Source organism: Amblyraja radiata, chromosome 7 (assembly GCF_010909765.2).
Source record: "Amblyraja radiata isolate CabotCenter1 chromosome 7, sAmbRad1.1.pri, whole genome shotgun sequence".
Taxonomy (NCBI): domain Eukaryota; kingdom Metazoa; phylum Chordata; class Chondrichthyes; order Rajiformes; family Rajidae; genus Amblyraja; species Amblyraja radiata.
The window spans coordinates 27,409,953-27,437,769 of NC_045962.1; the positions used below are offsets into that span (position 1 = coordinate 27,409,953).

General features: G+C 41.2%; 1 protein-coding gene across 5 annotated transcripts in view; it reads right to left on the bottom strand.

Annotated features, from left to right (window-relative positions):
* rapgef4 (Rap guanine nucleotide exchange factor 4) overlaps positions 1-27,817 on the bottom strand; it is a 205,784-nt gene that overhangs the window by 32,212 nt on the left and 145,755 nt on the right. For all 5 annotated transcript variants that reach the window (XM_033023947.1, XM_033023946.1, XM_033023945.1 and 2 more), the window contains 9 exons: positions 21,246-21,361; positions 20,579-20,667; positions 14,582-14,672; positions 13,564-13,714; positions 10,378-10,466; positions 4,856-4,892; positions 4,510-4,588; positions 3,555-3,701; positions 2,578-2,675 (listed from right to left, as the gene is read on the bottom strand). In XM_033023947.1, coding sequence (XP_032879838.1) covers positions 2,578-2,675; positions 3,555-3,701; positions 4,510-4,588; positions 4,856-4,892; positions 10,378-10,466; positions 13,564-13,714; positions 14,582-14,672; positions 20,579-20,667; positions 21,246-21,361 — 897 coding nt within the window. The remainder of the gene's footprint in view (positions 1-2,577; positions 2,676-3,554; positions 3,702-4,509; positions 4,589-4,855; positions 4,893-10,377; positions 10,467-13,563; positions 13,715-14,581; positions 14,673-20,578; positions 20,668-21,245; positions 21,362-27,817) is intronic.

Below are 27,817 nucleotides of genomic sequence, written 5' to 3' on the forward strand. Positions count from 1 at the left end.
TATGAACTTATTCACCCAGCACTTCCATTGAGGACAGCTGGCTGAAAGCAGCACACGTGTCAGCACGTTCTGGCACTTTCTAACTACTGAGGAATGTGGAGATCAAATTTGGCTGCATCTGATCTCTTGTTCTACAGCTGGACTTGGTTACATTAGTCATGGGTGGCATTTGAAGTATGGACACATTCATATGATCAGCGTCACCAACTTAGATGGAAGAGGTAAGTGAAAGTAGCATTTTTATTTCTTTTGATAAATATTAGGTGTTTAAAGTTAAATATTTTATAATCCCTTCATTCAGTTATCAAGTTACAAAAAAATCTCTACTATTCTGCTATTCTCTATTTCCTTCGCTCCATAGATGCTGCTGCACCCGCTGAGTTTCTTTGTCTACTATTCTGAAATGCCTGATTATCACAGACAAAATTGAAAAGGCACTAACAGCATGATGTGGTCTGTATGTATGTCCAAATGGTAGTTGATTAGATGTCATGTAATAGTTTATGATCGATGTTAGCAGGGCCGGCCTTGAGCCAAATGGACCAATTGTTCCCAATTGGGCCTCGCGACTAAGGGGGGCCCCGCGCCAGAGTAATCTACTCTCGGCTCAGGTAGATCTACCCCGGGTGGAGGGGGGAGAGAGGGGTGGAGGGAAAGAGGGAAAGTAGAGGAGTGGAGGGGGAAAAAAGAGGTAGATGGGGAGGGGGTGTGAGGGGGAATGGAGAAGGGGGAGGTGACAGCGCTCCCGCCCCTCCAGTCGCTGTGCTTCACGCACACAGTCCCGGCTCCACCCCTCGCTCTCCCCGGGAAGACGCAGTGAACACTACAGGGAGGGCCGGGCCGGGGGGTTGGAGTAATGTTTACAAACCTCGGCCTCAGCTCACAGTCACACCCATCCGTCCGGACCCCGGCATCCGCTCCTGCCGCCGGCCCTCTCCCTCCCTTCTCTCCTTCTATCCCTCCCTACCCTTCTTCCCTCCCTCCCTTCTCTCCTTCCCTCCCTCCCTTCTTTCTCTACTTCCCTCACTCCCTTCTCCCCTTTCTTCCTTCTCTCCCTTATCTCCCTCCCTCCCACACACACAGACACAATGCACAGACAACACACAGACACAATGCACAGACAACACACACACACACATCACGCACAGACATCACAAACACGCAAACACACACACACACACACACATACACACAGTTGGTGTTTCACAAGGGTCAGTTCTAGGACACAGCTTTTCTTAATATACATTAATGACGACGTCAGCGTACACGGACATCTTCCAAAGTGCAGATGACTTGGGTGTGTAGTGTTCTGTGAGGAGGATTGTAACAGATCTTGATGAGATAGAGACAAGCTGATAAAAAAAGGTGGATAAATGGCAGGTGAAATGTAATTCCTAGAAACATGGAGCATTATATTTTGGTAGGAATAAAGAGGGCACAATCCTTAACACTTTTCCAACCTTGCAGGGCAAACTGAGCTCCAGGCAGACAGACACAAGAAATTGCAGATGCTGGAATCTTGTGCAAAAACAAAGTGCTGGTGAATCTCGATGTGTCAGACGGCATCTGTGGAAGAAAAGGACGAACAACGTTGTCGTTTGTCCTTTCCCTCCACCTGACTGCTTGATCTGTTGTGTTCTCCCAGCTCTTTGTATTTTGCTCCATGCAGAGATGCTTGGAGCTCTATTTGTGCTACAGTTGCAAAAGGTTAGTGTACCCGTGGCTAGTCCTGCAGAAAGGAGAGAGTGAACACAGGGCTTGGTCAAGTCTATTATTCATCCTGTGAAAAAATAACATTATTTTTTGTTGCACCTTGTCTTCTCTCCAATTATTCCTCCCTTTTCCCCAATACCACTAATAGTTCTCCATATTCTATTGTATGCTGATTTTACATTCAGTGTTAGATCGACCTCCTTTTATGTTTGCATTTGTTGTTTTCTCTTGGCAATTAGCAAAGCTGAAAACAAACAGTATTCACCAATTAACCAGAAAATCAAATTTGAAGTCTTTAAAATTATTAATCCAGTATTTTTAAATCTGTATATATACAATGGCATGGAGCCTAGGGGAAGGTTCAGTGCAGGCATCAGAGGGCCCAGTGTTGCTAAAATTATGTAGCATTCAACTTAAGATAGGCACAAAATGCTCAATGGGACAGGCAGCATCTTTGGAGAAGGAATGGGTGACGTTTCGGGTTGAGACCCTTCTTCAGTATTCAACTTAGCTCACTATTATCTCAGATAACATTGTTACTTATCACCCAATATCAATAATAGGATTGTTGTCTGATTAAATACCCAGTAATTATATAATTTGTGATATTAGACTGCAAAATAATAGTGACTAATCTTATGGTAATTCAGACTTGCAGATTTTTAAATTAAAGTAGGTAATATTAATATTCTGTTTGGATTCTCAATTGCAAAAGTGAATATGCATCAGATTGATTAATGTCTAGTCATACCATTTATTTCTTTGAAAAAGCTTGACATATTTTCATACTGTGAAAGAAAAGTGCTAAAGCAGGCAATAAAAGAACTTGCACACAGTTAGATAAATGGAAAAGAAGATACATACCAGAGTATCAAATTGTTCCCTTGGGCATACAAACAAACGTCCATTTACATTTGTTGTTGTAAAAACTGAAATATCACTTGGATTCAACACAATTTTTTCTGAAATAAACAGGGAACAATTAAATAGACTCTAAATGATATTATCCTTACTACAATGCAATGTAGATTGATTTAAGAATATTGAAATGTTACTGTCACAGGTGCTCGGTCACACTGGGGACCATACCATATGGTACCCCCTTCCAAACCAAGTAAAGATGATGAATTGACAAGCCAATTGCTCCCATGGAAAATGGGAAAGATAAAATAAAATTAACTGGATGAATTATCCAGCCAGCATAATGTTCTTGCTTCAATAGCTTACTTATTTACTAAAACACAGAAATAGGCCATTTGACTTATCAGGGCCATGTCTGGTAGCAGTAGGGCCTTCCCAACAGTCCCCTTCTCATTTCCTTATTCCTCTAGGGCACAGGAGCTAGTTATCTCTTACACCCCATTAGTTCCCCTTCAATTATTTTGGCACCTACCTTCAAGGAATAATTTACAGTAATCAATTAGCCTATTGGTTTGAGAGGATGTATTGGCCCATCCTTGAAAGTAGGCTGCCAACCTGTCCTCTTATCTAAACAATACTGGATCCCAGAAAGGAGCCTACAAAGAGGAATGTTCAAAAGGACATTAATATTACTACTGATATTTTATGATGCAAAACTATATGTAAATTAGTAGTTCAAATTTTGCAATATTCAACCTAAATACAGTGACATCAGTAATGAATCGCTTTTTGGTTGATCGGATAAGTTTAATGATCGGTTTATTCTCCCTCCTTGTAATCCTTCAAGCACTCTACTTCATTTTTAATGAAAAATAAAACAACAAATTTCCTTCATAGTTATACAACATGGAAACAGCCCCTTCAGGCCAACCAGAAATTTCAAAAGCTTTATCTTATACGGTGCATATTAAATACAATACCTCCAGCTGAGCTCATTTTCACAAGAATTGGATCTTCCACTGATCCAAGCTTGTCTGTTACAGCATTGATGATATCCCTTACAGAAGCTGCTACGACCACACGGATTGTGATGTAACTATGATCAATGCAGTAAACCTTAAAGAGAACTAGAAAGAACATGCACGATTTAACAACTTTGTGAGAATGTGAGGAAAAGTCCACAAAATAGCTGAAAACAGAACTAGTCAAGACTGCAACCGCAGGAATTAAAAGTGGAGGTTCTGGGCAGGAAGTTTGATTGGCCTTTGGCATCAGCCAACAGATGTATAGCCCAGATGTACTTCATGGACCAGTGCTCCACAAGCTGAATGAAACAGTTATATTATCAATGAGACCTTCTTTACCATTTCTGGACTGGTCAACACTTTGGAGGTCTCTAAAATAACAGCCCGTATATGTGGTGTAGAGCAAAATTGTAATAAAAATTGCCAAATTGAAAAGCAGGCTCTATGAACTACAGCAAATTAACAAGCATACCAGAGCTCAGCTTATGCATAAACACAAATGCAAATTACTCTGTGAATTTGCCATCAACTTTGTTTTCAATATTTTGTTGAAAGACAGTAGAAATTCATTTATATTACACCCCTCAAAATCTCAATCTACAGGTTGATTATATGATTAAACTATTATGTTCTGAAAATTCAACCCTACTTTGGTACTCTTGATTTAAATGAGCAACCTCTCAATCTTTCTCATGCACGGTCTGAAATACTTACATGTAACTGAAGGCATGAATGATTTTAAAGAGTACAATCAAGTGTCTCTGTCCAGTAGGTTCAGGAATAAAGCTCTTAAGAACGTGTTTAAACATTCTACCACCACATCCTGGCATATGCTTCACAAAATCATCCAAGCAGGAAAAAATATCAGCATTTTATGGGTCTGTTTGACAACAAAATACTTTGAACTTACTTTCATTCACACTTCTTATGGGCTGTCTCTTTTGAAGTCTATCCTCACCAAAACTAAACTGGCGTAAAATAACTTTGTGCTGTAATTATACAAAAAAAGATTTTATCTTTAATTGGGATCAAGTTTCAGAAACCAAACAATCTGAAAAATAATGACTAATGATCAGCTAACTTAGGTATATTTATGTACATATATCCATATATAAATGTAGTTACGCTTTTAAACTAAATTACTCTTAATATTAACAAATACATGGCACTAGATTCATACTTTGAAAAGGATGTAATCAAATATTTTTACACAGTAAATTAATTGGTTCAACTTTAGATTGTTATTTTATTGGTACCTTTTTCTGTGAAGTCTTGCCATTTCCTTCTTCGGAGCTATATAAAAGAAATTCATTGTTAGCTGGTGCAACATAATGAAGACAAAAAGAAGGCAATTAATCAGAGAAAAATATGTTACGACGATGTGAGCATAATATGTTGGTTACCACAATTTTATGCCAATCGATGACAACAATTTTTTGTGTCAACATTTGTCTACTACAAAAAAAAATCAATGAGTCTAGGAACTAGAACCGTCAAGAAGTCAAGGTAAATTTGGAACCAAAGCATCCAGCAGCTGGGTAAAACTACTAATTGTTGCATGTCATTTTTATGTCTGCATTACTATTCTCATGATACTGTGTTGCAGGCTGCTGATAGCTGAAGATAATATTACAATTAAGGGATGAGTAATAAGATGGAGGATTGCTGTGGCCAGGGCCGGCGTTAAGCCGATTTGACCGATTGCTCCCAATTGGGCCCCGCGCCTAAGCGGGGCCCCGCACTAATGTTCAGTATTTCGTACGGAAATACGAATTCTCTTTGTTAAATAAAGATTTTTTTAAATTCGCCATCCGGATTTTTTAAAAACTAACATGTATAACCGCTGCACGGCCATCATACACAAACGATTTGTTAACTAGTGCTGTTAGCACTTCTTAACGGTAAGTACTTAACACCTTGTTATGCAATGTCATGAATCTGCATCTATCCGCATTCCTCAGTAAATGTTATAGTGTTTTGAACAAGTATTAATGACGCCGTGTTCCTTTGAATAAAATTCACGCGGCGTCATTAATACTTGTTTAAAACACAATTACATTTACTGAGGAATGTAGCTCGATGACACGTTGAGAATTTCATTTAACTCACCATCATGAGTGAGGGCCCCGGACCGCGAGAAGGGGCTTCTTCCTGGTGTGCAGGTTTGTCATTCACCTACCGACCCACGTTGTGTCCAAAGATCTTATAGCGGATCTTTGGTTGTGTCTCTCTGTCTTTTGCTCACTCCCTCCCTCCCTCTTTCTCTCGCGCTCTCTCTCCCGCTCCCCATATTGTCTCTCTCTAGCTCTCCCACTCCCTCTCTATCACCCTGTCCCCTCAGCATTCCCGGAATCATTGACGTTTTGCAGCAGACAAAAATGCTGGAGAAACCCTGCGGGTGAGGCAGCCGCCTGGCCCGCTGAGTTCCTCCAGCACTCTGTGTTTTTTGTTTGGCTCTGAAATTGAAGGTGGCTCAGCGGGACGGGCAGCGGCTCTGGGGAGAGGGTTGTGTTTCTGGTCGAGACCCTTCTTCAGACAATCACAAGTACTCTCATCGACGCGAGTTCAGTTCGGTCTGAAGAAGGGTCTTCTCTCCAGAGTCGCTGCGCTGCCTGTCTTGCTGAGTTACTCCAGCTTTATGTCTATCTTCAATTTCAGAGAATTACAATTTCTCACGGGGGGCTTATAACGTCTCTAAACCCCTCTGGGACCCTCTGAACACGTCTAAACCCCCTCTAGCCCCCCTATTTCCCTCTATTCCCCTCTAAACAATTGTAAACACACCTGAACCCATCTGAAGCCCTCTAAACATCTCTAAACCGTTTAAACCCCTCTAAACTAGGAGGCTGCAAGGTGACTTGGATAGGCTGGGTGAGTGGGCAAATGCATGGGAGATGCAGTATAATGTGGATAAATGTGAGGTTATCCACTTTGGTGGCAAAAACAGGAAAGTAGACTATTATCTGAATTGTGGCCGATTAGGAAAAGGGGAGATGCAACGAGATGCAACGAAAAATGCTCACGGCAGACCAAACGTGTTAAACAGAAATTGGTCAGATATTGAGCTTTACACAGTGAGAAATCATGTGAAATAATCACTGAATTTAATTTTAAATGAATGTACCTGCATGTTATACTGTTTAGTTTGGAGATACCACCAGATAGTCTGGTTGATACAACCAGATCAGTTTGGAGATACAACCAGATTAGTTTGGAGATACAACCAGATTAGTTTGGAGATACAACCAGATAGTCCACTGAGTTCGCACCGACCAGCGATTTTTGTTACAGATTTGACAAATTTATTTGGCGGCCAATCAAACGCTGTCTCTAAGGGGTTTGCATCCAATCACCAACCAGCTTGCCTTAAAATTCCCGAAACTACACGAAATATAAACATACATAAATTTTTACTTTTCTAGAGTAGGGGCCCCGCCATCAGTTTTCTAATTGGGCCCCGCAATTCCTAGCACCGGCCCTGGCTGTGGCCAGTTTTGCTTCCAGAATAGCTCAGAGGTTAATACATCACATCCATGCCAACTATCAACTACTTATCTATACTAATTCCATTTAACTCTGACAATTGGACAAGTCTCTTTTACCTTTGGTTAATATTCACAAAGAGTGAATTATTAATGCAAACATACAACATTTTTATATATTAAAGAAACATTTTGAATTTAATTTAATTGATTTGAATTATTTTTTTTAGCCAAGTATGTATACATACAAGGAATTTGCCTTGGTGCTTTGCTAGCAATACAGTAGACAACTAAAAATAAAATATTATAATTTAAACATGTGAACAATGAAATAAAATACCAGAGCAAAAGGAAGTTACAGACTTGTTTTCAGTTATTTCTAAGCTGTGTATTACATTATTTTCTGTCATTTGGTGCAATGTTTATGGATATTAGAATTCATCTTAGAAAAGATGAAATTGTGAATTTTTTTCACAAATATAAAATGAAAATAACTTTATTTCACATCTATGTTTCCAAGGTTGAGAGAAACTTCATGAGAAAAGAATATTTCTAAAATATTTCTAGTTTCATATCCCTATTTTTGTCTCCAAAATCAATTGGCAGTAAAAATAAAGATTTTTTTCAGGCCCTTAAAAAATATTAATCCAAAGGAATAGAGACTAATTGTCAGAGTTAAATTGGAACAAAACATTTTAGCAGTCAGAAGTTCGTTTTTTAATAAATAATGCTGTCTGCTGACCTATCATTGAATTCAGGGCAAACAACTATATTCATTCCCCCTCTCTTCTCTCTCCCCCCCCCCCCTCTGTAATTGTTGCTCATCTGCACTTTGCATTCTTTTTAAACTTTCCTGATGAGCTCAGATCAAAACTACAGTATGCACAGTATATCAATTGAGCCTTATTTCTAGATCTATTATAAAGCACACTGCAATTATTGTTAATAATAAGGCAATGACAACACCAAAAAAATCAGTGCAGTGTACAAAATCATGTTTTATGTTTTGCAATATAATCAGGCTCTATGTTTTGCAATATAATTTTTCAAATTTTATAATTTTATTGAGAAAGCTTTAGGAATTTCAGCAAGCACACTTAAATCCAAAAACATGCTTTTTGGATGTTAAACATAAGAACTGTACATGATACACATGCTCCAGCCCAATGTACTAATGATTTTGTGTAGGAAGGAACTGCAGATGCTGGCTTACACCGAAGATACACACAAAATGCTGGAGCAACTCAGCAGGTCAGACAGCATCTCTGGAGAAAAGGAATAAGTGACATTTCAGGTCGAGACCGTTCTTCGGACTGAGAGTCAAGTGAGAGGAAAGGTAGAGGTATCAAAAGATACAACACAAATCAGAGCCGGCTCTGATTTATTTTGCACCTTTTCTTACTTTTAGTTTCCCTCTCCCCTGACTCTCGGCCTGAAGAAAGATCTGAGCCCGAAATGTCTCCTATTCCTTTTCTCCAGAAATGCTGCATTCATTCTTTTAATCTGTTTTCCTTAGCATAGTGGCTGAAGGTCTTATTGACACACAAAGTTAAAAAGAAAGCTTAGACTTTTAGCGGCATGGTTGTCATCAAGTAGACAGAGATTGAATTTCGACATTTCCCCAGCCATATCCAGAACAGAAGCTCTAAAGATAACTGTGCAGAGAAAAGTAAATCATCTTTATATGTAGAAAACAACACTTTGGATGTTCAGTCCAGGCTGATTTCAATCATATTTTTGGTTTTAACTTTCTCACCACAGCAGATATGTGGTCAAATTTTGCTGTTGTAATTGTGGTAAGTGTGCACTGCAAATGCATGCAAAATCACATATCATTTGCCGGAATCTGCACGACTGGATGCATACCCAATCAGGGAATTGCCATCTGAGGTTCTTTTAGACAATAGACAATAGGTGCAGGAGTAGGCCATTCAGCCCTTAGAGCCAGCACCTCCATTCACTGTGATCCGTTCCTGTCTTCTCCCCATATCCCTTGACTCCGCTATCTTTAAGAGTTCTATCTAACCACTAGCTTCCTAAAAATCTTGACATCTGCTCATAATTCAATTGCTCTCAGCAGAATCGAGTTACTCATTAGACATATTTCCTCATTGCAGATAAAGTTTGCCAGCTAAATTTGAGGCTAGGGGTGACACCGTGTTGCTGCAGTAGAGTTGTTGCCTTACAGCGCCAGAGACCCATGTTCAATCCTGACGGTGGGTGCTGTCTGTACGGAGTTTGTACGTTCTTCCTATGACCGTGTGGGTTTTCTCCAGGTGCTTCAGTTTCCTCCCACACTCCAAGGACATAGAAGTTTGTAGGTTAATTGGCTTCAGTAAAAATTGTAAATTGTCCCTAGATAGTGCTAATGTATGGGGATCACTGGTCGGCGTGGACTCGGTGGGTCAAAGGGCCTGCCTCCTTGCGGTATCACTAAACTAAATTAAGCTAGACATTCCTGTGTATGTACCTTAAACAATGTGATAAGTTTAATGACTACCACATAATCTTTGATATTTAAAATTAGGACTTTAATGTTGCCAATGTTAAAATGAATTATTTTTATCCTCAATTCTAGTTTCAAAGTAAATAAAATAGTTATTCCACAATGGGTTTAAAAAAATGTATTATGAAAATATATATTAGGCACTTTGGTGCCATATGACTGTACTTCTAATAAAATAAATAAAAAAAAAAAATTCTTAACCTTAAATCAAAATTCAATTGTACAGAGAGTTTGTAAACATTTTCGTTTATGGACAAAACTAAATCATAAAGGTTTGGATTATTGAAGGATTTCTAAAGGGCCTGTCCCACTTGGACGACCTAATCCACGAGTTTAGAAGACTCTAGACGAGTTGAAAAAAATGTCAAGGTCTTGTTGACTCGCCGAAGCATTTTTTTTCTCGGGCCAGTTACCGACCTACGACTACCTACGACTACCCATGACTATCTACGACTACCTACGACTACCATCACCACCTACTACGACCTACCTATGAGTAAAAAGTATCAATTTTTTCCATGCCAACCTTTTTTTTTTACTCGTGGACATTTATATTTCAGGCTGGAAATAACGGCACGACCAACTTGAGGTCACAAATACGCGGAGACCACTCACGAGCATGAGGAAGAGTTACGAAGCCCCCCTAGGACCTCCTACGGCCTTGTGGCGACCATGCTGCGAGTACGAGTCAGGGGCAAACTCGGCAGAGGTCGCCAATTAGGTTGTGAAAGTGGGACAGAGGCTTTAAACAAACTTTCCAAGTGATAAATAATTAGGAAAATAAACTTACTTTTGCTTTACTAGTTTCTCCAGTTCTTGGAGTTGTTCCTTTAAAGCAGGAATCATTCGCGAATCATCAGACACAGATACATAGAACTCCTGCAAAAATCTGAGAATTAATCATCTGTACATTCCAAATTGTCAAATCTATTTTGATTATTTTCAGTTTTAATAAAATCACTGAATAGTGAAAAGAGATCTTATTCCATGTTATTGACAGCAGAGGTTGGTTTATTTCAGAATCATTGTATGTATCATTTGTATTCATTTGATTTTTATGGAAAGATTTTATGGAAAAATAAAAAAATTGAATTCAAAGAATGTCACTTCCAGTTACTTCTTTAAACTACAACCTAATTAAAAATGATGGATGTATACAGTATGCCTGTATATTCTCTGTATTGTGAAAGAAAAATAATGATGCTCAAATGTTAACAGAATGAAAACTTTAAAAAATCTGTCCTCATTTTCACTTGTATACTAGCTATTTCATTCCCTGCATTAGCAATTACTTTATAAAATTATGACAGAATATTACTTCTCATTTATCACATTGTTCAGCCATTTGTTGTCCGATATTACCATAACAAGTCATTAAACATAATCACACAAAGAACATTCATTGGATGTGCTCCAAAATGCAAAGTCTTGAAATACAGTCCAGACTTCATGGTTTCTTGATTAATTAATAGACAATTCTGTGTCTACAACATAGCTTTTTATAAACTTAGTTAATGAGCATGTGATCTGTGAAACAAACCTGTTCCACAGATGACACTTGTGCACCATCTAGTGTTTGACTGGGTAGTTCTTGTTGAACTGCGTTCATTCCCTACAATTATATTTTAAATATCCATGCCTACTTTTTCACACTCACTAAACAAAACAGCAGCATCTATAAAAGCATGCAAAGCAAATGCAAGTAAAACAATATTTACAGTTTCAATACAAGGGTCCCAAATGAAACGTCACCTATCCAAGTTCTCCAGGGATGCTGTCTGACCCGCTGAGTTACTCCAGCATTTTGTGTTCTTCAATATACTAAAGTTTACTATTGACTTAATTGACTATTGGCTAGTCCATTACCATGATGGCGATTTCACATTCACTTCACAATTTATAGAAACCAAAGTTTATATGAGTTGGATTATAAAAAAAACAAAATTTACAAAATTAAAATAATTTTATAGCTTAAGTTTTGTTCATGTTTGGTGTCTGGCAGAATATTAATTGTTTGGAAACAGTGATATTGCCAATCGCCTTTTCTAATAAAGAAAAGAATAAAGTGGTTCCCAGGGAATGAAAAGTTCAAAGACAAACCAAAAAGGGCAAATTATTCCACCAAAGTACAAAATGCATTTATCGAAGATTATAGAAAGAGCATTTTATATTCCTTGCTTGGAATCGTATGTAATAGCTGCCATATCTTAATAGTATTGTATCTAATATAATCTAGAGGTGTGCGTTTTCATACCTGCACCACTTCCATGATGGGAGAGGGAAGAAGAGGGAGTGACTGGGACGAGACTCATCCTCGATTATGCTGAAAATGTTGATTGCAGATTATGTTGAAAAGGGGATACCTAACTGCTTGTTTTACCTGCATACTAATCTTTTGCGAATCGTGTACTAGGATATTTATGGGCCTGTCCCACTTTAGGCGACTGCAGGAGACTATGCAGTCGCCACATGGTCGCAGATGGTTGCCGGGGACTCGCCTTCATGGTCGTGAGGAGTTTACACATTCTGGGAACTAGTCGCAGCCTCATGGGCGCCGTGAATTTTTCAACATGTTGAAAAATTATCGGCGACTAGAATGAAGACGCCATGGAGAGTAGCGAGAATTCTAGAGCCGTAGGTGGGTCGCCAGGAGGTCAAAGGTTCTCGGGTGTTCTCGTAGGTTGTAGCCGGTGCTGACCGGTGAATTTCATTGGCTCATTGGGGAAAAAAAAGGTAAACAGTAGTTTTCAGAACCAAGGATAACCGACCGGTAATGTTAAATGTCCGCCGAGCTTCACAGCCGTGTATCTCTGGCTTCTTAAAAGTTGTCTCCATTCCTTCACCCCCCTCTTTTAAAGGACTTACCGTACACTGTGCTTTAGCCATCTTTTGACAGTGCCAACCTTCCTGTTCATCGCGGTGTGTGTCTGTTTCACCTTGGCTTTAGACCGTGTTAATATTTTAGACATATTCTTTTTTATTTTTCCTGCCAAAACGGACAATTTCCCAGACTATACTCCACGCGCTCACTTATTTCACTTATCTATATCCTTTTGTAACATTCTTATATCTTCATAACTAACTCCTTTACTTATCGTTGTGTCATCAGCAAATTTAGTAACCATATCTTCAGTCCCTTCATCTAATGCACTTTTATAACTTTTAAAATGTTAAAGTCCCATTACAGAACCCTGTGATGCACTACACATTATATCTTGCCAAGCAAAGAAATAGGACCCACTTATGCATGCTCTTCATTTCCTATTAGCTTGCCAATCTTCTATCAACACTAAGGTGCACCTGAGCTACTACTTTCCACTATAACATTTGCAGCATGTCATGAACTGCCTTCTGGAGAGAAAAAAGTGCACTATATCCAATGGTCCACTCTTATCCATAGCACACATTACTTATTTAACAAAAACTATTACTTGATGTTCATATAGATTTGACACTAGCACACATCAAGAGTAGTCACTTTAAATACAAGGCTGGTAATAGACTCAAACATTATTTCATATAGAGTCTTTTATTGACATTAATCTGGTCCTTTAAGTAATAAGCCATTAATGAAGGGGACAATTTAGCAATAAGTTGAAAATGACCCAGTGAACTCAGTGAATGCAACTTACTTTACAAATATAAATATAGGAAATATGTCCTAAACAATTTACAATTTACCAAAATAATGGAAAAACAATTTGAAATTCCTAATGTGTTTTGTTTACTTTAAAGATACAGCTTGGAACAGGCCCTTCGGCCTACCAAGTCCATGTGAACCATTGATCACCTCCACACAAATAGCACCTGAGGTGAGGATTGAACCAGGGTCTCTGGCACTGCGAGGCAGCAGCTCTATCAGCTGTGCCACCGTGCCATCCTGAATAATGTGAATAAATGTTATCAGAAAATATTATATATCCATTTCAGCAATTGAACGCTATGATAAACACTGTATTTTGGCTGCATCACTCACTTCTAGAAATGCTACAGCAGTTTCTTCTTCTTGTAATAATTCTGCATATACATTTGTCCAGTGCAGGACAAGACGGATGACACGTCTCTTGTTATTGAGAGCATAGTCCATTTTCTCCTGCTCTGTGCCCTGCGATGCATCTGAATGGTAGGTACACATATGTTAAGGAAACTTATAACAAAATGTCTGTAAAACTAAACGTTTCCCTCGTTAATTGCTTCTGTCTCCAATTCACAATGTATCTAATATTCCTTTGTGAACTATCATTGCCATAACTCCAAAGGCTTTTCAAAGAATTGAATTCTGGATATTAGAAACAGAATTATATAATTACTTTTCTGTCCAAAATAAAAATAACAGCCATGACATAGGGTAATGAGAGTACATGGATGAATAGGTAATCCTATTCAAAGATAATGCTCTATATCGGTACAGCATCAAAGATTCGTTTTTGATTGCCGGGCAAGACATCAAATTGCAATGCCCTATCAGATATATATTTAACTGTTCCCAAGCTTTAACCAGTTCTGTGGAACAAAAGCTCATTTCTGATCTCAAGTTAGAATACAAGCTCAAGAGACTGGAGATCAGTCTGAAGAAGGGTCTCAATCCGAAACGTCGCCCATTCCTTCTCTCCAGAGACACTGCCTTACCCGCTGAGTTACTCCAGCATTTTGTGACTACCTTAGACTGGAGATCTACATTGTTCCATTGTGGAATAGGTTAATACTAGTTCCAACCTATTTTTGGCACTACATTTATGCCGAGAGCTCGCATATAATTGTCAGAATCAAAAACTCATACAGATATTTTGTGTACAGTGCTCACCTGTAATTCTCATTCTGTTTTGCAGATTTAATGTCTCAATCAGGCATTTGAGTAATAACCATGTTTATCATATATATATATATATATATATAGTTCTCCAAAAGTACTCTAACTGGAACAATTCGTATTATAATCCATGTAGCAGTACCTGAAGAACTGTATACATTTATTACAAACAAAAAAAGGATATTGAGCCATGAGAGTTGAGAAAAGCTGGCTGTGTTGCATAAAAGTGCAGTTCATCAGAACAAAGTCATCAATGAATGGATCTGTTAAAATAACTGTAAACAAGAATTGTATCATTTCTACATTTGAACAAAAATATAGAATAATTTGTAGTTAAGCTGGAAAATATCATATTCACCCTGAAAATGTAAAAATGTATGAAATACAGTAAAAGGTTGGGGTTTTTTAAAAATTGCTGCAGAAATACTGGATTAGAGAAAATTCATTTGCACCCAATGATTGGGCGTAAGAACAGGCAACCTGTAAAATTCAGACATGCTCTGCATGATACCTTGACATTCAGACATCCTCATGATACCTTGCCAATGGAAAACTAGATCAATCACATTCTGACAGTGTCCTCGGATATATCTGATCAGGCCTGGGAGAGTTAAATACCTTCATAAGCTTTAGGACATTCAGCACTTCGACTATAATATGGACTGTCCTCAAGACATCTCCATTAACTGCCCCATCTCTTTTTCCACGGTAAAAAACAGGAGAAATACACGGAGCATCACCAGAGGCTCCACACAGAGATGATTGGATTGGTTCCTTAGGGGCTATATTCTCTCTCTAGTTACCTTCTTTCCCTTAATGTACTTTAAAAAATCTCTTTGGATTTTCTCTAACCTTATCTGCCAGAGCCATCTCCTGCCCCATTTTTGCCTTCCTCATTTCCTTTTTAAGTACCATAAAATCCTCCAGGGATACACTTGATCCCAGATGCCAATACCTGTCCCATGTTTCTTTCTTTTTCCTGACCAGAGCCTCAATTTCTCCCACCATCCAAGTTTCCTTATTCCAACATGCCTTGCCATTCACTCTAACAGGAACGCACATACCTTGCGTTCCTGTCATCACACTTTTAAAAGAGTCCCACTTTCCGGAAGTTACTTTGCCTGCAAATAGCCTACTCCAATCAACTTTAGCAAATTCCTGTCTAATACCATCAAAGTTGGCCTTGCCCCAATTCAGAATTTTAACTTGTGGGTCCACCCTGTCTTTATCCATAACTATTTTAATGTTAATAGAACAGTCGTCGCCAGTCCCAAAAGGCTCATCCACGGACACTTCTGTTACCTGGCCTTCCCAATTTCCTTAGTGTAGATCAAGCTTTACTCTCTCCCCTGTTTAGGGCTTTACATATTGCCTGAGAAAGCTTTCCTGCACCTATTTGACCAATTCCTGATCGTTCCAGTTTATATTGTAACAGTTAAAATCCCTTACTATGACATTATTAGTTTTGCAGCAGCCTGCAGTCTCCTGGCATATTTGTTCTTCTAATTCCCGTTGACTATTTGGGGGCCTGTGTACACTCAGTAAGGTGATCATCCCCTTTTTATTTCTCAATTCCACCCATGCAGCCTCACTCAACGAACCATCAGTAATGTCATCTTGGCTACTGGTGTGACATTTCCCTTAATCAATAAAGTGACACCCTTTCCTCCTTTTACCCTCACCTCTATCTTTCCTGTACCACCTGCACCCTGGAACATTACGTTGTCAGTCCTGTCCCTCTCTTAGCCACGTTTCTGTAACCACTACAACATCCCAGTCACATGTACCTATCCACACCCCGAGTTCACCCACCTTCCCAGTCAGACCTCTCATACTAAAATAAATGCAATTCAATCCAACAGTCCTTCCTTGCTCCCTTCCATGCTCCTGCCTATTCTCTCTACTGAACTCTCTTTCATCACCATCCATGCAACTTCCAGTCCTCACCTGCCTCAGTATTTCTGATCTGTTTATATTTTATTACTAATTTTATAAAACATTCTTGTTTGAAACGTCTTGAAATATTTCTTCATAAGTTTAGATTTTTAAGTGGAATAAAAAAGTTTGACAAATTTTTATATTTTCCACATTTTCTGTCAAAGTTGAAAACTGAGACATTTCCATTAATAAATGTGCTCTAACAGCAGAGATTCTATCAAGTGAGCAAACTTGATATGATTCTGGATAGAGAAACCTATCAGCATCCTTGACCCCGGCACAGAACATGGGAATTAGGATTTAGATGCTCACTGACTGATGATGGAGAGAATGGATCAATCAGACTTGCATTCATTGGTTTATGAGAGAATTACGTCGTTCTGCCCATCAAATATGCTGTATTATTTTTCCCACTCAACCCCATTCTCCTGCCTTCTTCCCCTAACCCTTGACACCATTTAACTAATCAAACTCAAAGACGTTTGGGTTTGTGGGTTAATTGGCATTGGTAAAAATGTCCCCTAATGTGTAGGGAGTGGATGTGAAAGTGGGATAACATAGAACTAGAGTGAATGGATGATCAATGGTAGGCATGGGCTCGGTGGGCTGAAGGGCCTATTTTCATGCTGTATCTATCAATCAAGTCATTTCAATCAAGAAGAAAATAGAGTCTTTACCCCGAGTGAGAACCTCTCCTGTCTCTTGAAACAGACGATGCTACTCCAGAGACTCAAGTATAATCTAGGCCAACCCCTCAGTACGGGGAAGACCCAACTCTTGTGCATGTTCTGGGCACAATACACTTTTGTTCAAGAATGCAAAAAAGGTTGAGGAATGTTTACTGAGACACAGGAACAACTTGAATAAAACACAAAGTGCTGGAAGAACTCAATAGGTCAGGCAGCATCTGTAAAGGGAAATGGACAGAGGATACCTCGAGTTGTGACCCTAATTCAGACCGACCTTGTTCAGACTGAAGAACGGTGCCAACCAAAAACATAATCTGCCCACATCCCTCCACAGATGCTGCCCAATCCACTGAATTACTAAAGGAGCTTGTGTTTTACGTTGTGAATCTACAGTTTGGTTGGAAGCTATTCAGACCATCGCTTCCAATTTGGCTTTGAGCTACTCAGCCTTGCCTACAATCCAATGCTTAGTCTATGGCCAAGCAGGTTGCGAGGTGGTCTTCCAGGGATATTTTAAGAGGTGTTAAATGTTGCTGCTTTCATCACCTGATCAGGCAGCTGCTCAAGGCCCAGACCACCATCAAGTTGAAAACATAGACGATTCACTTCAAACCCCTAAATGTCCCTGGTTACTACCTTTGCCGTGGGAAATACTCTCTTCCTTTCCATTCTCTCGTAATTTGGCAGACTTCTGGGAAGTATTTGAGTATATATCTAAAATATATAAATACAGAACACTCTGTCTACATTTTTCATATGTTATTTAATAACCTGATTGTGCGGAGCAATGTTTTTTTCCTTGCACAGAGTGCCCCAGGGGTGGTGTTGGAGGCAAGAGTCAAGAGAGTTTAATTGTCTTGTGTACCAACGATGGAACAATGAAATTCTTACATGCTGCAGCTTAACAGGCCTGTTATCATGTGATAGTGGCGCGAAAGGGCTTTTCAATAGGCACATGGAAATGCAGGGAATGGTGGGATATGGATTACATGTAGGCAGAGGAGATTAGATTATCTTGGCATCATGTTCGGCACAGACATTTTGGGCTGAAGGGCCTGTTCCTGTGTTATACTGTTCTGTTACCAGTCGCCATCCAATTGTAAACTGGAAATAAATTGGTCATAGAGTTTTTTTAAACGGAAATTTCTAACTAATTTGTTCCAATGACAAAAGGGCCAAAACGGCAATTCCCGACAGAATGTATAGTGATTTTTCTCCCAAAAAAATAATTTGATTTACTTATTGATAGCGAAGAACTTGCCCTGCGAGTGTGTACCAAACTACTGGAGGAGGGAGTTAGACTTTACATCTCACAATTTTTATAATTTAAACTAATTTATGTTGAAAAGTTAATATATCTGGTTCTATTATGTTAAAACAATTTTAGTGAACTTAATTTATGTACAGAATGACATAAAAAGCAACATTTAAAACTTTAATTTGTAAAGTTATGGAAATTTACATTGGTTCATTTTTTGCTCTTAACTACATCCTTAATTTACGAGGTTCATTCAGTAGTTTGATAACACCAGGGAAGAAGCTGTTCCTGGATCTGGTGGTATGTGCTTTCAAGCTTTTGTACCTTCTGCTCGACGAGAGAGGGGGGAGTTCACAGGAAACGCATGTTGGCAGATGTTTGCACAAGTAGCTCGGCCTGTTATACCCACACACAGAACTAATAACAAAACAATGTGAGCATGCCCAGCGGGCCAGATATGGCCACAGGGTGGTACAGCTAATAAAGCTGCTGCTTCAGAAAACTGAGAGGTGATCTCAGGAAACAGAACAGGACAGGACAGATTAGATACAGGATGTTCCAGACTTCCAATGAGTTCAGAGCTACTTGTCACAATCTACAGATAGAAGGCAAGTCATTTGAGACTGAGATGGAGAGAGATTGGTGAACCTCCAGCATAGAAAGCAATTGAACTCAAATCATTGAGTGTATTTGAGGAGTCAGATATAGTTATTTGGGCTCAACATGGGAAAAAGCTGGAATACGCTGGAATGTGGATGATCAACTGTGATCATATTGAGTGCAGGAACAATCTTAAAGGGTCAAATGGTCTTTTCCTGCTCCTATTTTCTATGTTTGTATGACAGAACATCCAGGTTATGTGGCCAAATCCTAGTGCTGCTCTTTTGTTTTGGAAATAAAAATACTTTCAACAGATTGTCACAGTAGTGCAGCGGTAGAGTTGTTGCCTTACAGCGGCAGAAACCCGGATTCAATCCTGACTGCGACTGCTGTCTGTATGGAGTTTGTATGTTCACCCTGTGACCTGCATGGGTTTTCTCCAGGTGATCCAGTTTCCTTGCACACTCCAAAGATGTACAGGTTTGTAGACTAATTGGCTTGGTAAAATTGTAAATTGTCCCTATTGTGTGTAGGATAGAGTTAGTGCGTGGGAATTGTTGATCGGCGCAGACTTGATGGCCGAAGGGCCCGTTTCTGCGCTGTATCTTTAAACTAAACTAAACAAAAATATCTAAACCTCGATGCTAACATACAAAGTTTACAAAGTAATTGAGGTATATGAAACACATCAGTTGGACAAAAGGAATCCATTACCTAAATGAAACTTCTGTAATTATGAACATAAAATGGACATAAATCAGAAATCCTGACGTGTAAGAAGGAACTGAAAGTAAGCATGCAGGTACAGCAGGCTGTGAAGAAAGCTAATGGCATGTTGACCTTCATAACAAGAGGAATTGAGTAAAGGAGCAAAGAGTTCCTTCTGCAGTTGTACAGGGCCCCAGTGAGACCACACCTGGAGTATTGTGTGCAGTTTTGGTCTCCAGATTTGAGGAAGGACTTTCTTGCTATTGAGGGAGTGCAGCGTAGGTTCACGAGGTTCATGCGGGACTGTCATATGTTGATAGAATGGAGCAGCTGGGCTTGTATACTTTGGAATTTAGAAGGATGAGAGGGATTCTTATGAAACATACAAGATTATTAAGGGATTGGACTCGTTAGAGGCTGGAAGCATGTTCCCGATGTTGGGGGAGTCCAGAACCAGGGGCCACAGTTTAAGAATAAGGGGTAGGCCATTTAGAACGGAGATGAAGAAAAACTTTTTCACCCAGAGAGTTGTGAATCTTTGGAATTCTCTGCCTCAGAAGGCAGTGGAGGCCAATTCTCTGGATGCTTTCAAGAGAGAGTTAGATAGAGGTCTTAAAGATAGCGGAGTCAGGGGATACGGTGAGAAGGCAGGAACGGAGTACTGATTGTGGATGATCAGCATGATCATATTAAATGGCGGTGCTGGCTTGAGGAGTCAAATGGCATATTCCTGCACCTATTGTCTATTGTCTAACTGCAGATGCTGGCTTAAACCGAAGATAGACACAAAAAGCTGGAATAACTCAGCAGGACAGGCAGCATCTCTGGAGAGAAGGAATGGGTGACATTTCGGGTCAAGACCTTTCTTCAGTCTGATGCTGCCTGTCCCGCTGAGTTACTCCAGCTAATCCTGACCAGATCTTTGATTAAGATGATATAGAAACACAGTAACTTGTTAACTGAAAGATTAATTTGTTAACGACTAAACCTGTTGTTTCATTGGCAGGCAAATCCAAGCGTATAGTTTCCAGAAAGTGTTCTAATATTTTTTCAGGAGTGCCTGCCTTCACAGTGTATCTGGGGGAATGAAAAGGCAATTTGGTTAATAGCAGAACACGTAGTTTACCTTACAACACATTTCCTAAATATTATCACCTTAAAATGACACAATGGATTATGAAGATAATTAATACATTAAAATCTAATGTTAACTTGGAAAGTAATTATCCAAATTGAATTTGTTAGTTCAGTAAACCTAGTTAGCGCATCATGACTTCAAAAGCAGTGGCAAATTCAAAATATTGATTGGAAAATTCTGGTTTAGGCAAAACGAACATGGTGGTAAATTCAACACAATATTTTAATCCCCTTTAATGGATTTCTTAATCCTCTGCTATAATATACTATGCTTTTCACTCAGGAAGACAATAATCATTTATAATTTAAGCTCTGCAGTGAATACTTTGTGGTAAATTGATAAGAAAATTGACGTTTCTATGCAGCAGTTACACTACTAACACTATACCATTTCCACTCCCTTCCATTGAATCTGCAATGTTGAAACCTTCATCCTACTGATTCTCGAAACAATTGAGCCATATCAATGACCACATTAGTCTTCAAGAACATAGGATGTGACACAAAGGTAAACCTACTTGTGTTGTGTCTGTGCACATCCCTGGCTGGAAGTACTGCTACCCATTGGGATCTTCTCCAAAACCAATACATCTTTTCCATGTTCTTTAAGTCTGACTGTGTTGGCCTCAACATCCTAACATGTGTGAAGGTTATGGTAAAGGCAGGGGTAAGGAGAGCAAGGGAAGAAGGAAAAGTAAACAAAAATGTTAAAAATTAAACCACGCTTTTCAAATGAATAATTTGTGATCAATTTGAGCCTTTGAATATTTTTAACATGCGATGCTACTCGTCACTCAGCATCCTTTTCCGTCAGAGACAAATTTTTATATAGACACTAGACCAAGTGGGACCCGTCCCCTAACATGCGGGGGGCGCGGCGTTGGCGCTCACCCTGGAGACAGGCACCCCCCAGAGCCAATTACGGAGCACAAGGAAAATTCTGGAATTTACCAAGGCAATTAATCGTCTCCACATGGGGGGCGATCACCTCCCCCATCACCTCCCCCCGTGCAAAAACTTTACATTCTGTACAGAGGAGAGAGACCAGGCGGCAGTTCTTCAACAGGCGGAGTTCGCCCTTCTTGGGCAGCAGGACAACAACTGCCCTACGCCTCGAGAGGGGCATCTCCCTGGTCGCCAGGCTCTCCTCCAGGACCTTCATGTAGTCACCTCCCAGGACATCCCAGAATGCTCTAACAAACTACCGTTAGCCCATCCAGCCCTGGGGACATGCCTCTCCTGAGCTGGTGCAAGGCACCAGTCAACTCCTCCAATGATAAGGGGTCATCAAAGGAGGAGGAGCCATCTTGGTGAACGGCTGCTAGCAGCAGCCGTCCGTCTTAAATTCGTTTTTTTTCTAGTTTTTAGTGAGTCCTGTTTTTTTGTTTGTAGGGGATATGGTCTTTTAATGTGGGGGGGTAGGTGTTACTTTATTTATAGGTCCCTACCTGGTCGGTGTGGCAGCCTTTTTTCCGGGCTGCCCGTCGACCCGTCCTCGTGGCCTACCAGCGGGCTTGGAGCGCCGTTTCTTGGCGGGAACCACCCAGCACCTCGGCCTGCGTGGCGGCACTGTATTGGAGCGCTGGAGCGCTGGAGCGGAGCGGAGCGGGCGATGCCTTGCCTGGGTCGCCGCGCTGGAGCTCTGGCGAGCTGGACCGCCGTGAGCAACATCTCCGGGCTGCGGGTTTGCGGAGCGGAGAGGCGGCGTGCGGAGAGACGGCGTGCGTAGAGGCGGCAAGGCTGCAGTGAGGAGAGTGGGCGCCGACTTTTTCATCGGGAGCCTGGGAGCGCCAAACCGGCGCGGCCTTGTCGGCTTCGGCAGCCGCGGGCTCCAACCAAGAAGCGGCCGTTCCAAGTGGCCCAGCCGCCGAGAGGACTCTCCCGACGCCGGGGCAAGATCACCCGGTGAGAACGGCCAGGGACATCGGGCCTCCGTAGAGGCAACTGCGGTGGCCTCAATAGGCCTGACTTTGGGGTGAACAAGGGGTGGGGACTGGTCATTGTGCCTTCCCCCACAGTGCTATCCACTGTGGGGGGATGATTTTTTTTTTGTCTAACTGTAGTCTTGTAGGTCTGTGTCCAAGACGGCTGCCGTGAAGGGAGAGTGGACGCTGGCACGAATTGGTTGCCGCTGCTCTCTCTTCACACTGTGTTTTTGATTTTCTGTTTTTGGATTGAATTCTGTTTTTAATTTGTGTCATTGTGATGTCTTTAATTACTTGTTTTACTCCGATTATATGTTTTTATTCCGATTACTATGTAAGGTGTCCTTGAGATTTTGTATGAAAGGCGCCCATTAAATATAAAATTTATTATTATTATTATCAAGGAGTTCAAACACCTCTCTATCTACAGGACCGAACTGAAGCACTGATCCTCTCTGGATCTGTGCCAGAGGAGCCATCATCCGCAAGCAGCTCAACCCCTACCACTGCCAAGGTGGAGGGGAGGCACACGTGGGTTCACTTTCACCACTGTAAGATTATCTGTATGGTTCCTGAGACCTAAAACACTAACTTCTTTATCCCAGGATAATCCCAGGATAAATCACGATGAACATCCCGTTGTTGTTCGCCTATCTTGGGACATAGATAGCCATCGGGTCTGCAAAAAACAGAGTATGCCGATGTAATCTATCACCTATGTGAAGGAGATGCACTGCAATGTGATGGTGATAGCAAGGAAGGAGAATCACAATTGCCATGTTACCATGCTCCTTGTAAATTTGATTCTGCATGTCAAAAGGAGGGAGTAAAAGTCCTAGTGCCTATTTAAATGAAGGGATTACAAGTAGCATTAGCAGATTTGCAGACGACACAGAGCTAGGTGGCAGTGTGAACTGTGAAGAGGATGCTATGAGAATGCAGGTGGACTTGGATAGATTGGGTGAATAGGCAGATGCATGGCAGATACAGTATAATGTAGATAAATGTGAGGTTATTCACTTTGGTGGCAAGAACAGGAAGGTAGATTATTATCTGAATGGTGTCAGATTAGGAAAAGGGAGGTGGAACGGGACCTGGGGGTAATTGTACATCAGTCACTGAAAGTAAGCATGCAGGTACAGCAGGCAGTAAAGAAAGCTAATGGCATGTTGGCCTTCATTGCGAGAGGATTTGAGTTTAGAAGTCGTTCTGCAGTTGTATAAGGCCCTAGTGGGACCACACCTGGAGTATTGTGTGCAGTTTTGGAGAGCTGGGTTGTATACTATGGAGTTCAGAAGGATGCGAGGGAATTTATTATTGAAACATATAGGATTGTTAAGGGTTTGGACACGCAGGAACGGGGTACTAATTGTGGATGATCAGGCATGATTACATTGAATGGCGGTGCTAATAAGAGAACAGTTGGATAACATGAAGGAAGCAAGTGACTGGGGTAATTGGGGCTTCGGAAGTTGGTCAGACTGGCTAATCAACATGGCTATGTACCTAGCTATTGTGATTATTTGTATTTTTGTAGGATTAGCAGTTGTAAAATGTGTATTGGGAAGAATGCAGACAGCACTGGAAGGCATCGGTGCTCCGAGAATGTTATTGGTAGAACAGGATGAAGTATGTGGTGAAGAAAGACTCAGTACGTTGATAGGGTTCAGGAAGAGTTTGAACGACTGAGAAGGATAGAAATAAGTAGGAACATGGGACGTTATCATAAAATGATAAAAGGTTGGAATGAGAATATGCAGAACTGGGGATACTCTAGGATTAAAGGGTTAAGTATTCTGTTTTTGAAGATCGGGGGCTGATTGAAGTCAGATTTCATTTTTCTTACTGTGACATCATCATTCTTGTAAAACATGTGATGTTCGATGCTTTAGTGATTGGTTAGGATGTATTACACTGCGTATGATTGTAATTGGGTGGAAAGATTGTCCCCACCTATATAACCATGTGATATTGTAGTGATTGGTCTAGAAGATTACCTCCCACTGTAAGTTACCTCCCACTGTATCAAGTATATATATATGCTAATTCCTTTGTTTGAGCACTTGTTTCTCCATGATTGTGCTGGGAGAGCTTCCCAGAGCAGGACAGAAGCAAGGCCACCTGGGTGAAATAAATGAGGTTTAAAGTATTCTAATCGGTGTTTTCACTGAACGGACTAAGGGGTAAATACCGGAATTACCAGGAGCGTACACGCTAATGAAATGTAACAGCATGCCATTCAGGCTCACGGCCAGATGGAGCAAATAGCCTGGCTCAACTTCCGGCATCTTCAGGATCTCTGGCTGGAAAGTCGAGGCCAACAGGAAAGCCACCCCACTCAAATTAGTGCTGAGGTGGCTCATGTAGACCCTCCCCCTCCCACTCCAGTAGCCAGGTGGGTTAATCACTGCCAACAGTATGCGTCTCTTGCAGAAAACTCATTGCATAGTCCTCTCTGAAGACTGATAGACTATGAAATCTACGAAAGTCCCCCGTTCCGCCATTTATATTTAGGCTAGCAACTGTGATCTTCATGTTGAAAACACTAGGGTATTTTCCTCGCACTCATTGCGGGAGCGGGGCTCCTCTCTCTCTCAGGAGCTTCAAAAAGTCCCCGAACTGATGCTTAGACTAGGGAAGACCACTCCCTTTACTACCAAGGATAGTATTGAGTAACCTGATAAGACCTGGCAGATCCGTCCACCATTTTCCAGCTGACTCGATTCTGGTCCTGGGACACATGTTTGTTTTCAGAAACTGCCGAATCTCCCAAATAACAGCCCCTCGAGTCACAGCATTGGAATCCAGGCAATCCGCAAACCCACTGACACCTGAAGCAACAACTTCCCCCTCACTGCGCTCAGGATCACCGTCTGAGTTTGGAAGAATGCAGCCAGTTGCCAGCTCACTCACCCTGACTGCTGACTGCCATTTTCCAGGCTCCCATTCCCTCATCTTCACTATGGATGTCCAGTCACTCTACACCTCTATCCCCCACCAGGAGGGTCTCAAAGCCCTCCGTTTCTTCCTCGACCACAGAACCAACCAATCTCCTTCTACTAATACTCTCCTCCGCCTAGCAGAGCTGGTCCTTACACTCAACAACTTTTCCTTTGATTCCTCCCATTTCCTCCAAATCCAAGGCGTAGCTATGGGCACGCGTATGGGCCCCAGCTATGCCTGCCTCTTTGTGGGGTACGTCAAACAATCCCTGTTCAAGGCGTACTGTGGCCATATCCCCGAACTCTACCTCCACTACATTGACGACTGCATTGGTGCTACCTCCTGCACCCATGCAGAACTCACTGACTTCATCCATCTCATCACTAATTTCCATCCGGCACTCAAATTCACCTGGACCATTTCCGGCATCTCCCTACCATTTCTAGATCTCACCATCTCCATCGCAGACAACAGACTACTGAACGACATCTACTACAAACCCACTGACTCCCATAACTGGACTACACTTCTTCCCACCCTGCTTCCTGTAAGGACTCTATCCCCCATTCCCAATTCCTCCGTCTACTCCGCATCTGCACCCAGGATGAGGTGTTCCAGACCAGGGCATCGGAGATGTCCTCATTCTTTAGGGAATCGCGGTTCCCCACTTCTATTATAGATGAGGCTCTCACCAGGGTCTCCTCTATATCCCGCAGCTCTGCTCTTACTCCCCATCCTCCCACTCGTAACAATGACAGAGTCCCCCTTGTCCTCACCTTCCACCCTACCAGCCATCACATACAACATATAATCCTCCGACATTTTCGCCACCTCTAACGGGATCCTACCACTGGCCACATTTTCCCATCTCCTCCCCTTTCTGTTTTCCGCAGAGACCATTCACTCCGTAACTCCCTGGTCAATTCGTCCCTTCCCAGCCAAACCACCTCCTCACCAGGTACTTTCCCTTGCAAGCGCAGGAAATGCTACACTTGTCGCTTTACCTCCCCCCTCGACTCCATCCAAGGACCCAAGCAGTCTTTCCAGGTGAGGCAGAGGTTCATCTGCACCTCCTCCAACCTCATCTACTGCATCCACTGTTCCAGGTGTCAACTTTTCTACATCAGCGAGACCAAGCGCAGGCTTGGCGATCGCTTTGCCCTACACTTCCGTTCAGTTCGCACTAATCAACCTGATCTCCCGGTGGCTCAGCACTTCAATTCCCCATCCCATTCCGAATCTGACCTTTCTGTCCTGGGCCTCCTCCATTGCCAGAGTGAGGCCCAGCGCAAATTGGAGGAACAACACCTCATATTTCGCTTAGGTAGTTTACACCCCAGCGGTATGAACATTGACCTCCTATTTCAGATAGTCCTTGCTTTCTCCCTCTTTCTCCTTCCCCTTCCCAGCTATTGTCTCCGCCTTTTCCTTTCCTTTTCCCGCCCCACACCCCAACATCAGTCTGAAGAAGGGTCTCGACACGAAACATCGTCTATTCCTTCTCTCCATAGATGCTGCCTCACCCACTGAGTTCCTCCAGCATTTTTGTCTACCTTCAATTTTTCCAGCATCTGCAGTTCTTTCTTAAACATGGGACAAAGGTGCGTAAGGTGGTGCAAACATTTTTGTGCAACCGTGTACCATTTTGGCGTAGTTCCAGGATCACATGGGACAACAAACAAACAAACAAACATAGATAGAAACAGGACGAGCATTTTACTAATATATAAATGTAATTTTGTAATTTAAAATTTCAGTGGACTGAATTTAACTTGTGTTCAAAGTTAAAGCTGAAGAATACTGCAGTCAGCTCTAAATGGTCCAATATACTCAATGGTTAATTATGTATTACACAGGTAACTTTTCCACTGGGAGTAAGCGTTTGAAAGTTCTGTCATCCTTTTAAAAGGCAAACTTTGCAAATAGAGCACTGGATAAATTAATGGGACCAAAGGCAATCAATCCCCAGGATGTGATGACCTGGATCTTGTTTTTGATGGCGGTGGTGATCGAAAATGGTAGATACACTGGTTGTCACCTCAATAATTCTACAGATCCCAGACCGATTCCTGCAGAATGTAGTTGAATAAATGTAATGCTACTTTGTAAGAAAATTGGGAAGAGAAAACAAGCAACTATAGACGTGATATCCAGTTGTGAGGAAAATGCTGGAATTAAAAGTTAAGAATATCATAACAGAGTCCTTACATTGAGTCAACGTA